The sequence below is a fragment of the Rousettus aegyptiacus genome, unplaced genomic scaffold, assembly GCF_014176215.1.
Source record: "Rousettus aegyptiacus isolate mRouAeg1 unplaced genomic scaffold, mRouAeg1.p scaffold_m13_p_3, whole genome shotgun sequence".
Lineage (NCBI taxonomy): Eukaryota > Metazoa > Chordata > Mammalia > Chiroptera > Pteropodidae > Rousettus > Rousettus aegyptiacus.
Window position 1 is genome coordinate 3039729 of NW_023416306.1, and position 12984 is coordinate 3052712.

At 48.4% G+C, this 12984-nt stretch overlaps 1 protein-coding gene across 1 annotated transcript in view; it reads left to right on the forward strand.

The window, feature by feature from the left end:
- Positions 1 to 35: 35 nt before the first annotated feature.
- Positions 36 to 12984, forward strand: part of DDX31 (DEAD-box helicase 31) — a 64081-nt gene continuing 51132 nt past the window's right edge. Inside the window, exons 1-6 of the mRNA XM_016133889.2 lie at positions 36 to 220; positions 4628 to 4884; positions 4985 to 5060; positions 5946 to 5989; positions 6967 to 7037; positions 7959 to 8023. Of these exons, the coding sequence (XP_015989375.2) occupies positions 119 to 220; positions 4628 to 4884; positions 4985 to 5060; positions 5946 to 5989; positions 6967 to 7037; positions 7959 to 8023 (615 nt within the window). The 5' untranslated portion in view covers positions 36 to 118. The remainder of the gene's footprint in view (positions 221 to 4627; positions 4885 to 4984; positions 5061 to 5945; positions 5990 to 6966; positions 7038 to 7958; positions 8024 to 12984) is intronic.

A 12984-nucleotide genomic window follows, 5' to 3' on the forward strand; every position in this document is an offset into this window, starting at 1 on the left:
GCAGCTACGCGGGGTCCTCGCGCGCTTCCCACGTGGGCCTGGGCGGAGTCGCGGTCTCGGCCCGCGAGGTCCAGTCGCAGTTGGCTCGCCTGCGTGTGGCCTCGGCTCTGCGTCGACCATGGCGGTTACCGACGGATTGCTTCTCCACCTTTCCGAGCCCCCCGCGGCCGCGGCCGCCTTCAGGACGTTCTCCAGACCCCGCGTGGCCCAGGCGAAGCGGGTGAGTTCTGACCCGGCCTCGGGTCCGTCTGCGCCCACCGGGGCCCGGCCCGCGGCGCGCAAAGCTGCCGCCTTGCCTCTGAGTCGGCTTTGGAATCATTTTCGGGGTTAAGAGGGGAAAGTCAGACGTCAGGCAGCTTCTCGGAGCCGCTGAGCTACGTGTCCGAGAACAGAAGCCCCTCCCCCTCCTCCCGCCTCCCCTCCCCCCTCGCCACGCCCCGGCCCCGCCGAGGTCTTTGGAGCGAGCGGAGCGGGTGTCACCGGGGCGAGGGCTTGCTCCAGCTGTGGTCGGAGGAGGACTCGAAAGAAAGGAACTGTCTCCCGGAGAAAGGCTGTCTCCTGGAGAAGTTAGAAACTGACGCTTGGGCGTGAATCCCTGCCCGGTCACTTAGTAGCCACACCTTTTCTCTCAGCCACCGTTTCCTCAACCGTAAGGGTCGTCTGTTTCAGGAATGAGGACTACGGACTAGGAATATCTTTTGAGACCTTTCAGAAATGGCATAGATTCCATCCGTGTGCAGTGGAGAGGAGAAAGAAAATGCAACTCGCCAATATAATTCCTCACTGGGGAGGGGAAGGAAGTCTTAAACTTGACCCAAACCAGAGCTCAGAACGGTTTCTAGAATGATCGATTTATCTCCTAGAAAAGGGGAGGGCTACAGGGCAGAAAATATGTTGTAAAATCACGTTATCTCAAAGACCAGGAAGGATGCGGCCTCCTGCCAAGGAAGTTTGTGCGTCTGTCTGTGTGTGTTTGCTTGTAAAAGCAACAGATAGTTCCATGGAAAAGTTAATTGCCAAAGTTCAGTTCAGCCAGTGTGTTAGGCTGAAATCCCTTGAGTTCATGGACGCTAATGCGCAGTCTCTGGTAACACCCAGTCTCTGGATTCTCTTTGCTGAATTTTTCAGTGACAAGCTTTAGGATTTAGAAACTTGAGAGTAAGGAGTTTTCAGCCAGCCAATGGCGTCGCAGCATCTCTGTGGGAGGGAGAAGAGTCCAGAAGAGCCAGTGGGAGCTGGGAATTGGAATAGGACAGACCTGGGATGAGATACCAGCCCTACCTCACACTAGCCCTGTGACCTTGAGGAAGTTTCTTCACCTCTCTGATCTTCACTTTTTCTAGCCATAAAATAATGGTTGTGTCATTTATTCATGGAAGGTTATTAAGAGGATTAAATGAGATCATCGGAAAGGCTGCGCATTTTCAGACCCATAGAGGCACTTAAATAGATTCCTATTGGCTTCATTTCGTGTAATAGAATTGCTACATTGGAAGGCCGGTGGGGGTGCTCGTGCCATATACTTGCCGAGTAACTAACATATAGGAAATATTTACTGAAACTTTGTTAAACGAGTTGAATAAGTAAACTTAGGGTATCTGGTTATGAGTGCGTGAACTACTGTGTCAAAAGAGTGTTAATTAATGAGGCAATGACGTGTCTGCAGTGGCCTTGTCTGCATCTACGTTTTTGTTTGTGTCTCGAATGAGAACTATAGATGTGTTGATCAAATCTGCCAGTAGCCAGAACTTGGGATGGGTAGCTAATATACTGGATTCGGGAAGACTTTGACAGCTTAAATTACGCTGTATCTAACACTGCAGAATATTTTCTTTCTAAAAATGTTTTCTGGTTATTAATAGAAATTTATTGTAGGAAATTCGGGGAGTAGATTAAAAAAAAACACTCATAGCTCTGGTTAACATTTTGATATATATCCTAATGAAAAACAACTCAAAACAGAATACGGATCAAACTATTCATGATGTTTTCTAACCAAGCAGGATGCTCTTACTCAGTGGGAGCACGGCATTATCCTCAGGAACCCGGGCTGTAGAATCAGAGCCTGGGCAGAGCCCGGACCCCTCGGTGACACTGGGACAGATCACCTCACAGTGTTATCATCTTAGAACGGGGTCATACCAGGACCCGTGCTGATAGTGTCATAATTCGCATAAGCGCTTAGCACTACCGCCTCGTGTAGTAACTGCTCAGTTTATTAATAGCGAAGACGGCGGGTCTAGACTTTGGGGCTGGATGGGCCCCAGAGGTCATCAGCCATAATCCCCTCCCCGCACAGGGGCAGGAGCAGAGGGACAGAGAGAAGTGACCTGCCTAATGTGGTACAGCTACCTTTTAGCAGATCTAGATATGTCCTTGTGCCTCTCTGCTCAGATGTCACCTCCTGCGGTGTTCCTGTCTCCCTGCCTCCCCTCTCCGTAGACCGTGGTCGTTTTTCTCATAACGGTGTAGGTTTGGATTTGTGGTTTTACACTTTCGTCTCTTCCACTAGTCTGTGACTTACTCAGTGGCTTGGCTTATCTGCCAGCTTTGTACCTTTGGGACTAAGCTACTCGACAGCTGCTAACTGGTCAGTTTTTTTAACTTTGTGTTGTGGATGCTGGAGACGGCGGGGGCGGCGGTGGGCAGGAGGCGGCCAACAAGTAGTGGAATAGTCCAGACTATGGAAGGGGTAATTCCGTTGTGTCACTTATTCATCTTACAAGTGTTTATTGAGCACTTAATTTGTGCCGGACACGAGCCAATGCGAGGATGACTAGGTGGAGAGGAGCCAGGAAAGACTGTCCTGAAGCATGAGTATGAGTGTGCCAGCCAAAGGGCAGGCTGGAGACCCGGGTATTGGAATAACATGTGCAAAGGCCCTGAGGAGGGCAGGAGCACGGAATTAAGGAGAACCAGGACAGCAGAGCGTGCGGCTGAGACTGGCGAGATGGGCCGCGGCCAGGTCCCAGAGAGTTTTTTAGAGCAAATGGCAGAATCTCGATTTTAGCCTGAGAGCAATGGCAGGCCCTTCTGCTTTTGTGCTTAAATCTGATGACTTGACTTTGGAGAGAAGTTGACACGGTAATACATGGGTGACCATGATGATAGGGGTCTAAAGTTTGTGTCCTGTTTGGGGTATTTCGCCTAAAGAAGGAGGAAAAAAGGAGTCACATGATGTATGAAGGAATGTTAGGTGCAGGGGAGGTAAGCTTGTTCTGTGTTGCTACAGAAAGCAAACCTCAGACTCATAAGTAGATGTTCAAAGTGGCAGACCTTGCCCAAGTATCAGAAGCATCTTCTAAACCCCTAGAATTTGGTAGCCTTGAGGGATGGAGAGCAGTCAGAGGAGGTGTGTGGACAGAAACAGTAAGGCCACCTGTAAGGGAGCCCGTAGCGGGAAGGCTGTGCGTGCCGGGAGCGACCTTTCGGCTAGTTCATGCTCCGAGGGTCTGCAGTTCTGTGAATCAGGGAAAATCTGCACGTTTTATTTCCCCTGGTGGACGATTTCAGCAGACTTGGTATTTGTCTTTATCTCTCTCTTTAATCTGAAAATTCGTGAGCTTGAGACTTTGTAAAAATAAATGTGCAAAATGAAGTCAAGTCAGTACGGATTAATATTAAGTGTCTGAAGTTGCATTTATTACTCGGATACAGGAGTCCTCATGGTTGCCAGGGACAAAGAACTGTCGTTATCGTTAGGTTGGTCTAAAGCTGACAGTCACAACAGGCTGAGGCGTGAAAGCCATCGTTTCAAGCAAAATAACATATTCCAAGAAAACCCAGAATAACGAGCACCGGCTAGTCACAGGATGTTTTTATATTCATGTGTAAATTGGAAGAGAAGGCCAAAAAAATAGGGGACTTGGATGTTTCTTCTCGTAGGGGGAGTTTGGAGGTCGTGCACTTACCCACGTTCAGGTCGTGGAAATAAGCAAAGGGCAAGGGAATAGCGGGCGGCGTGGCCCGGAGTCGGCGTCAGACGGGGTGTTGAAAGGCGAGGAGAGTTGGAAACGGTTGTGACGGATGGAGCAGAACTCTCATTTGGAATGGAGGCTGCGAGTAGGAGTCGTCTGCGAGCCATCTGAGTCTGGGGCAGCAGCTTGAGGGGAGAGAGTGACAGCGGTCCAAGCCCCCTCGGGTGGAGCAGCAGTGGAGGTTCCCGTGTAGTCACCGGCGGGCTCTGTTGGTGGGGAGAAAAGACCCCCCTGCCCCCAGTTCTCCTCGTGTGGCTGGATTCCTGGGGATATAGGCTGAATATGCACACTTCGCGGAGCGGGTTCTCTCTTCTCTTAAAATGGCTCCATTTGTTAATGTTCAGTCTGAAAAATGTTTCTCCCTTCTTGATCCTCACCCTCATCTCGGTCGAGTTGACACGTAAGATGGATGGGGAGGTCTAGTGGATGAGCGAGCTGAGATTTTGTGGGGTTTTTTTTTTTTCCCTTTTGGAGAAAAAGGGCCGAGGCAGAGCCCCCGATGGCAGGCCCTAAACTGTTGCTTGACATATGGGGCGTAATGATCTCTGCAGGGAGGGACGCCATTCCGTGGGCAGTCAGGCTTCACTCCGAGGTCTGTCTTCATGGGCTGACGCGTCTCTGGTTGTTCTTTCCTTTTGGGGACGGCGCAGCAAGCACAGGCCACCAAACGGAAGTACCAAGCATCCAGTGCGGTTCCCCCAGCAAAACGGAGGAGCAGGGCGACCTCTCTGCCAGCCAAGAAAACCGCCGCGGGAGGCCCGCGGAGGGCCCCCGCGGGGCGGGCGCAGACCGTGTCTTCCCCGAGGAAGTCTGCGGCCGGCGGCAGGGGGAGGAACCAGGAGCAGAAGCCGTGCGTTAAGACTTCGTCATTGTTTAAAAACAACCCCGAGATTCCAGAACTGCACAGGTATGCCGGGGACAGGCGCCCCGGGGGCCAGAGGGGCCGGGAGTCCTCTGCCGTTCTCTGTCGTCGCACTGACGCCTGGGTTTCCGTTTGTCACTTGCAGACCCGTCGTGCACCAGGTGCAAGAAAAGGTGTTCTCCTCAGGCACTTTTCATGACCTGGGCCTCCACCCTCATTTGGTGAGTATCCGTCAGTGGCCGGGGCGGTCACCGTGTGTGATGTGCTCGTTCATTCAGAACGTCCACGAAGCAAAACCGAAGAGCGAGCGCGGAGAGCCGAGATGCTCCGGGGCGTTCACGCGAGCTCACGCTGTTGGTCACTGTGGCCTGGTGCCCACTCCCGCCTTCTGTTTTAAGTGACCTTAAAACCTCCCTCTCCTGATGCAGTTTAGGACCGGGACCCACGTAGCGGGGCTTTTCTGGGGGGGGCAGATGTCTCAGTGACCACAGGAGACCGAGCTGGCATCCTGCCGTTAAGGGAAGTCGGTAATTATGAAGAACCGAAGGAAGAAGAGGCTCTTCGCACGTGCACTTTGCACACACAAGTGCCTTTTTTTTTTTTTTTTTTAAACCAGGAATGAGTTTTCCAGGCTTATTTATGAATGAGGGAAAAATACATGAACCTTGAGAGAGCCAGGATTTCCTCTGCTCGCGTGGTCACGGCCTGTCTCCCCCTTCAGGGGGTGACATCAGCTCGTTTTCCCCCCCCGCGGGTCTGAGCAGGGTTCCTCAGCCTTGGTACTCTGGACATTTGGGGACGGATAACTCTTTGTTACGGGGACTGTCCTATGATCACGGGATGTGTAGCAGCATCCCGAGCCGCCACTCACTGATGCCGGGAGCATCCCCTCGCGGTCATAACAGCCCGAAACCTCCAGACGTTGCCATGTGGGGGCGGGGAGCCACTCCCAGTTGAGAACCGTGGGTTAGAGGAGCTCGGTCTGACGTTGGTGATCAGTTATCCCAATATTTTCTCCATTTTTGCGTCCTTATTTGCATTAAATGTTCTCATGCCAAAAGTTGACAGTTAAAGGAAAATAACTTTTTTTTTTTTCTGTCTTTCAGGTTTCCACAATTAACACGGTTTTAAACATGTTTACCATGACCAGGTAAGAGTTCCAGACCAGTCTGGATTTTTCTAAGGATTTAAATGGTTATGACCGTATGAAACTTGATTTTTCTGTGGGGGACAGAGCCACTTTGTGTCTTGGTGGTAGAAGACAGTGCCAGGTTCGTGACCATCGAGGACTTGACAGTGCCTAGCTGTGCGGTTTCCCACCTGTTAAGTGGAGGGGCTGGGTCCCCATCTCGTTCTGCTCTCGGCTCTAAGCCGGCTGTATAGGGTACTGGAACTTTTTAATGTCCTAGTTAATAACAATGACTCCCAGGAAATAGAAATTGAGTCGAAGGTGTGGAGCAGAGGTGAACCCCCTCTCTGAGTGTGTGCGTTTCTTTACATTTTAATAATCTCATTTTACTTACGAGTAAGAAGAATATTGAATAAAATAAAAAGCCACGCCCTCACCAATTTTTTGGGTTAGTTTTGTCAACCAATTTTAAATGCTCTCTGCAGCCCTTCGTCGTTAGTTTGTGAGTGCCCATGTGGACACAGCCTTAGTGTGTCCATGACAGTTACATCTCGGCTCCCTGGGCAGTGCGCGGCGGCTCCCGGCCGGCCGGTGGCTCCCAGCTTCCTTTCCCTCTGCGGCATGGGAGCCTTGCCGAGACATTTCATCGTGTTTCACATTCTCTTATAGAGGCAAGAGAGTGTGCGACATGCTTTCACAGTCGTTCCAGGCGCGGTCGTGCCCGGCCCACTTTTGTTTTCAGCCAGTCCGATAGAATGGCCAGTCCCTGGCTCGCTCAGCATTCTTAGCCACGTTCCAGAAATTTAGCGAGGTTTTATTCTAATTGTCAGAACTCTCTCAGCACCCTCCCTCGCATGTGTGGGTAGCTTCTGAGGTGGCAGTCGAAAGGCAGATCTGAGCATGGGGCGACTGCGTGTTGTGTGTCCCGTGTCACTGCGTGTGACACGGGCGGGGCCCGCGTGTGGGTGACCGCGTGCTCTTTCTCCCCGCCGCCCCAGTGTCCAGATGCACAGCATTCCCGCGCTGCTGGAAGGCAAAGACGCGCTCGTGCGATCACAGACCGGCTCAGGTCAGTCGTCGTCTGGCTCCTGCCCCCTCCCCGTGGCTCCCAGCCCTGCTCGCGCCGTAGCTGATGTGCAGGGCGTCTGGTGGTGGCGGATTTGTTTCGTTTGGGGCAGGGGAGGCCGTGCTTGCCTTTGATTAGATCCCCGAATTAGTTCCCAGAGTGAAAGGAAGGGGCCGGTCGTCGGGGGCACAGTCAGGAGCGGTCAGGAAGTAGTCAGGTCCTGCTGTCACTCCTCAGCCTGTCCCCAGGCGTGGCCAGGTCTCTGCTACAGCCAGGGCTGCCCGTCCTCACTCCAGTGGGGGGTGGTTGTTTTCCGCAGTCTGACGTGAGCACACGCAGATCAGATGTGAGTGCTGAGCTCAGACGTGGAACGCCGTTCTCGTGTGTTCCAGAGCAGCCTCGACTTGCTTTGGGGCCCTCTGCGCCCTTCAGGGCTGGTCAGCTGTCCTTTTCTCCCCCGGCTCAGCCACTGTCCCAGCGGCTGGAAACCAAAGGTTCCGTCACCCCGTGTTCCTTCCTGGTCTTCAGAGGTGGGGGTGGGGTTCGGACTGGCTCCTAACTGTGTCACCACAGGGGACGTTTACTTGGCCACCGAGCTCATTTCACAAGTTGAGGCGACTTGAGAGGAGGCACTGTCAGTGAGGCAGGCCGCAGGTTGGCCGGCGTGTCGTTTGGGAAGGTGTCACTGTCCCCTGTCGGCTGCATGGAGGAGCCGGCTGCAGGTCATGTAGAAGTAGCACTGAATTGGGGGTGTGGCAGACAGGGGTCTTCTGTTTCCACCTCTCCAGGGTGTGTGACGTGCACTCCTCCTGTCCCCAGATTCAGCATGACCCAAAGGTAGCGGAGCTTGTTCCCTTTACTGCCGTGGCTTTCCTCCCGTCTGAAGGGCCTCTGATTTTAATGGCTTTCATATTTTTTTAAAAGGTAAAACTCTCGCCTATTGCATCCCTGTGGTCCAGTCCCTTCAAGCAATGAAAACAAAAATACAGGTGAGTGTGAAGTACCTTTTCCTGTTATTCACGGAGCGTCAGAAACCACCAGCCTGACCTGCAGCAGCAACTGGGGGCTGATAGAGTCCGTTGTCACTTAGCATTGTTTCCTTACCTGCTTTTATTTCATTTATCACACGACCCCATTGCCTCTAAAGCCTAGGGAAGCTCAGTAGCTCCCTGAGGCCGAGTGGCGAGTCCCGGGGACTGTGTCTCCACCTCAGATCGCCGTGGCACCAGAGACGAGCCCTTCTGACTAAGGAGGGTGAACGTTACCTTTAAAACGGCGTTTACCATGAGCAGCAGATGCGAAAACAAGCGCCCGGTGACTGAGTTTGATGATCGGCCGCCTCGCGTGCAGCGTTTCCTGGAACTTGTCTTTAGCTGTGAAACCTATTTATTTATTTATTTATTTATTTATTTTATTTATGCGAAGCACAGTTGGAACCTGGGTCATAGGGGCCACGGTTGGGTTCCTTGGGTTCCCTGGGAGGCCACTTAACTGCCACATCATGCAGGCGTGGGCGTCATCTCCAAACCAGCGCAGCCTCGGTCCGCCTCAGTTGAGGGGCACTGGTGAGATCAGAAATAGGAAGTGAGGTGGATGCGCACAGAGGTGAGAAAAGCCAATGGGTGACTTTTTCCCTGAGTTCGGGCGTGCAGAATTAGGCGTGTATCGAGCCCACCTGATGTTTGAGAGACGAGATAAATGATACTATTGGATTAGACTAAAACGAATGTCCACCAGTCCAAACTAGTATGAAGAAATTATTTAACAAATAAATAAACGGGAGAAGGGAAGCCTTTCCTTGCAGCAGAATTCCAAAGGATAAATATAGAAGTCATGGCACTAGACTGTCACCGTGTCGCAGCTGCCACGGTCGTGTTTCAGGCAAGAATCATTGTAAAAGTGATGAAAATGGGACTTTCACGTAGTCTCACAGTGTCTCCCGGCAAGATCCTTCTTAATCACAAAGGAAAAACAGTAACTCTGCAGAGGGAGGCCTGGCTGTCCCCTCCGTGACCAGGCGATCAGAGCCGGCCGGCGCCAGTGCCGTGGCACGTCGGCCCCACGTGTCTCCTGCAGGTTTCGTGGAGGTGGGGGGTGGGGCGCAGCATCGCTTCTGGGGTGTGTGTGTGTGTGTGTGTGTGTGTGTGTGTGTGTGTGTGTGTTTTGGCCAAAGATGCATAACCTGACTTTAATCATAAGCAAACATCACACAAACCCAAATCGAGGACATTCTACACAGCAATTGGTCAGGATCTGCCAAAGTATTAAGGCCACAGAAGACAAATACCAAAGGACTGGCCCAGATTAAAAGAGACAAAGGGAACATGACAGCTAAGTGCAACACATGGTCCTGATCCGGATCCTAGTCTGGAAAAAGGATGTGAATAGGTCAGTCAATGCGATTTGAATACGGCCTGTAGATTAATAGTATTGAATCGGTGTCAATTTCATGGTTCTGATCCTCATACTGTGATTTTGAGAATTGATAAGGACTCTGGGAGAAGGGTTTAAGGGAGCTCTTTGTGCTATTTGTGCATTTTTTTGTAAGTCTAAAATTATTTAAAAATGAGTAAGTTAATATTTTATTTAAACTTTATTTAAAAAATTTTAAATCGGTAGAATAGAAATTCTACACAATCATCCAAATGCTGGAACTTTAGCCATTAAACGTGATACGTTTTCCAGTTAGTATTTGTGAGCTTGAGTGTTCTTGCCATGTTAATTGAAAAAAGGCAGGTTACGTTCTGTTGTTTCACAAATAATCTGGGTGTGTATCTACACATAAAAAGATGAGAAAGATACTTACTAAACTTAATATTGGTTTTCCCTGAAATGGGAATTTTATTTCTTAAAGGCGGCTGAGTTTTTTCTTTCCACCAGGCACTTGACAGTGAATTCATACAGAGGGCTTACTTAGCGTTGGTGCTTGGTACATAGAGAAGAAATGTAAGTCATTGCAACAATGTAGTGACATCTCCTGCATTTGTGTGCTCTAGAACTCCCTGCTAGTAGGGCGTTGTATTTCGCACAGAATCGTAGGGTTCGAGAATGTCTGGGCTCTGGTGGGCCCACAGTACGAGCCACTGTCTCACTGCATAGATCAGAACTGAGGACAGCAGAGGTTAGGTTACATTCCCAAGGTGGCTGGGGTGTGGGCAGCTCTGCTGCTGTCCTGGGTCTGAGGGTGACTTCACACAAACCATTTCAGCCCTGTCCCTCATTGACTTCGCCTGTGGCACGGGGCTAAGAGCAGTGCCTTTCTTCTGGGGCGAGGCTTGAGTGTGCTCAACACACGGGTTTCCCGCACCCGGTGCTAGAACCTACTCATTCATGTATTAGCCGTCGTCGTCAGCAGCGTGGTCCCGTGGCTGGTTTAAAGGGCCGTGACTTGATTTGCTTATAATCAGAATCATTAACAAGCCGTATGGTTTTTCATTTGCTCAAATATTTTTCAACATCTGTAACAGCTCATTCTTTTCAAGACTGAAATATTCTGTAGAAAGTTTTCCAAGCCCAAATTTAATTCACTTATTTCAAGTAATATTCAATATAGACCCTCGGAGTTCATTGTAAAATGATTTGACCTGTAAAAAACATATCTGGAGGGAGCAGCAAATTCAAGGCGCCCAGCAGAGTCTTAAATTACTTCGGCGATGGAACGAGAATGGGTGGCTTTTCTGTGTTTTCACTCTTTCCGTTATTTTGGCTCTGATTTTTTTTAACATCACACCCACCCTTCTTCACTCACTTCTGCCCTGCGAGGAATTGATTTTTCTTTCTTCTCCCCTGTGTTGTGACACCTTTTGAAATGTCAGACTCTCCTAGCGTCACGCTGGGGCACGTCGGTGCCGCTGTACTCACGTGTTTACCGCTCCTCGCCTGGGCGTCAGCAGTGTCTGAGAGTCAGTGCGAGTGCAGACGGCTCTGGTTTGAATTCCAAACCCTTTTCTCCTGTGGGTAAAACGTTTCCTATGCAGAACACGAGAAACAACCTTGTGATTCCATTTGCTCTGAAATCTGTGCTTAGCTCCTGCGCTAACAGTGTTTTGATTAATTCACTGACTGCGACCACTTTTGAGGCGCCAGGCACCTTAGATTCTAGGGCCTTCACTTCATCAGGTTATTTCGTCTTCTGTTACTATCATTACTATTATATTTAGGTACACTGCACATGGTAAAAAAAAATTTTAGAGCACCAAAAAATAGACACCGCCATTCAACACGCCATTCTCCCGCGTGCGACAGCTCTCCTGGCAGGTGCAGTGGTCTTTGTCACCAGTCTGGCGCACGTTCTCCCAAGGGTGTTCTTTGCATATAAAGCACACACGAGCACGCATCGTTCCTCCGCTTCCTTTGATTGAAGTTTTCGTTTGTTTTGTTTGATGCCCAAATGGTTTCTTGCTTGCATGATGTTCTGTGCCTTGCTTTTGTTCACTTAACGTTCGGGGAGCATTTCTTCTCAGTAAGTACCTTGTCTGGCTGCCTTGTTTTTTAATAGCTGCCTAATAGTCCATTGTATGTGTGTACCATAGATGATCGAATCATCCCTCATTGGTGGAATGTGCAGTTTGTTCAACATTGTGCTACAGACAAGACTATGAAGGACACTTCCTGGAAAATGCTTTACAATTTCTTTATGGACACACGCGAGCGTATCTTTTAGAGGAAGTCCTATAAGTGGAATTCGCTTTTTTATCTGATGATGTCAGATACTGAGGAGTCAGACCAGTGGCACCGTCGCAGCGGTGTGTGGCCGCTCCGGGGTGGCCGTGCCCTCATCGGCACTGTCAGCTGCTCCACTTTGCTCACTTGACAGGGGGAAGCACCGTATTATGCTTCAATGTCAGTTTCTCTTAGGAATAAGTTTGAAATCTTTTCATATGTGTAAGAGCCATATTTTGAATTCTTATATCCATAAATTAGCTCTTATGTCCTTCCACATTTTTTTTTGAGTTGATCTTTTTATTTTTATTTTCAATTGAATTATAGACCTTTCTTATAAGCTAGAGAAATCGGCCCCTTTCCTTAGGTATGGCATATTTTTTTCCCCACATTGTTATTTGATTCTTGATTTAGTTTAGGTATTATTTTTTTACTGTGAAATTTAAAATTTTTCTGTCAAAATTCGTCAGTGTTTTTTAGATTTTGAGTTTCGTGTCATCTATAAGAAGAGCAACTTAATTTCAACTTTTTTTTTTTCTAACAGTTTTCTAAAAGGACTTTCATATAACCCATCTTTTCCTTCCTAATGCAAAATGCCCCTTATCATGTTTCCTAAATTTGTATATGTATTTAATTCTATTCTAGGCTCTGTTAGCTATTTTAATCTTTGTGCCAGTATCAATTGTTTTTCAACTACTGTTGATTTAAGTTGTTTTAACATCTGATGTTTTCCAGAAATGTCTTGGTTATTTTTCCACGTGAACTTTGTAATCAGCTTTTCTGGATATATATGTTATTTTCTATATGAATATATGTATTTATATACTTACATGCATTTTTGTGGCATTTTGTAGCATTTTGTTGAAATCGCATTGCACTTAGAGATTGAGTTAGGGAGAATTAGCTTATATATAATATTGAGTCTTATTCAAGAACAGGACACATCTTTTCATTTATTCAAATTTTATTTTATGCTCCTCAGAGGATTTTAAAATTCTCATTATGTAGATTTTGTACATTTTTCATTAAGCTTATTCTCATTATCTTTTTTGTTGCTGTTATAAGTGTGATTTTCTTCCCTTTGCATTTTCTCACTTTCTATGTTTAAAGGCAATTGATTTTTATATATTAATTTTACATTCAGCTAGTAGACTGAATTTGGTAATAGATTTTCAAGCGGTTTTTTTTTTTTTTTAAGTTTTTTTTTTTTAGGATAAAATACCATCCGCTAATGATGACAGTTTTATTACCTCCTGCTCTCCAGATTTATACATATTTCATTCTCTTG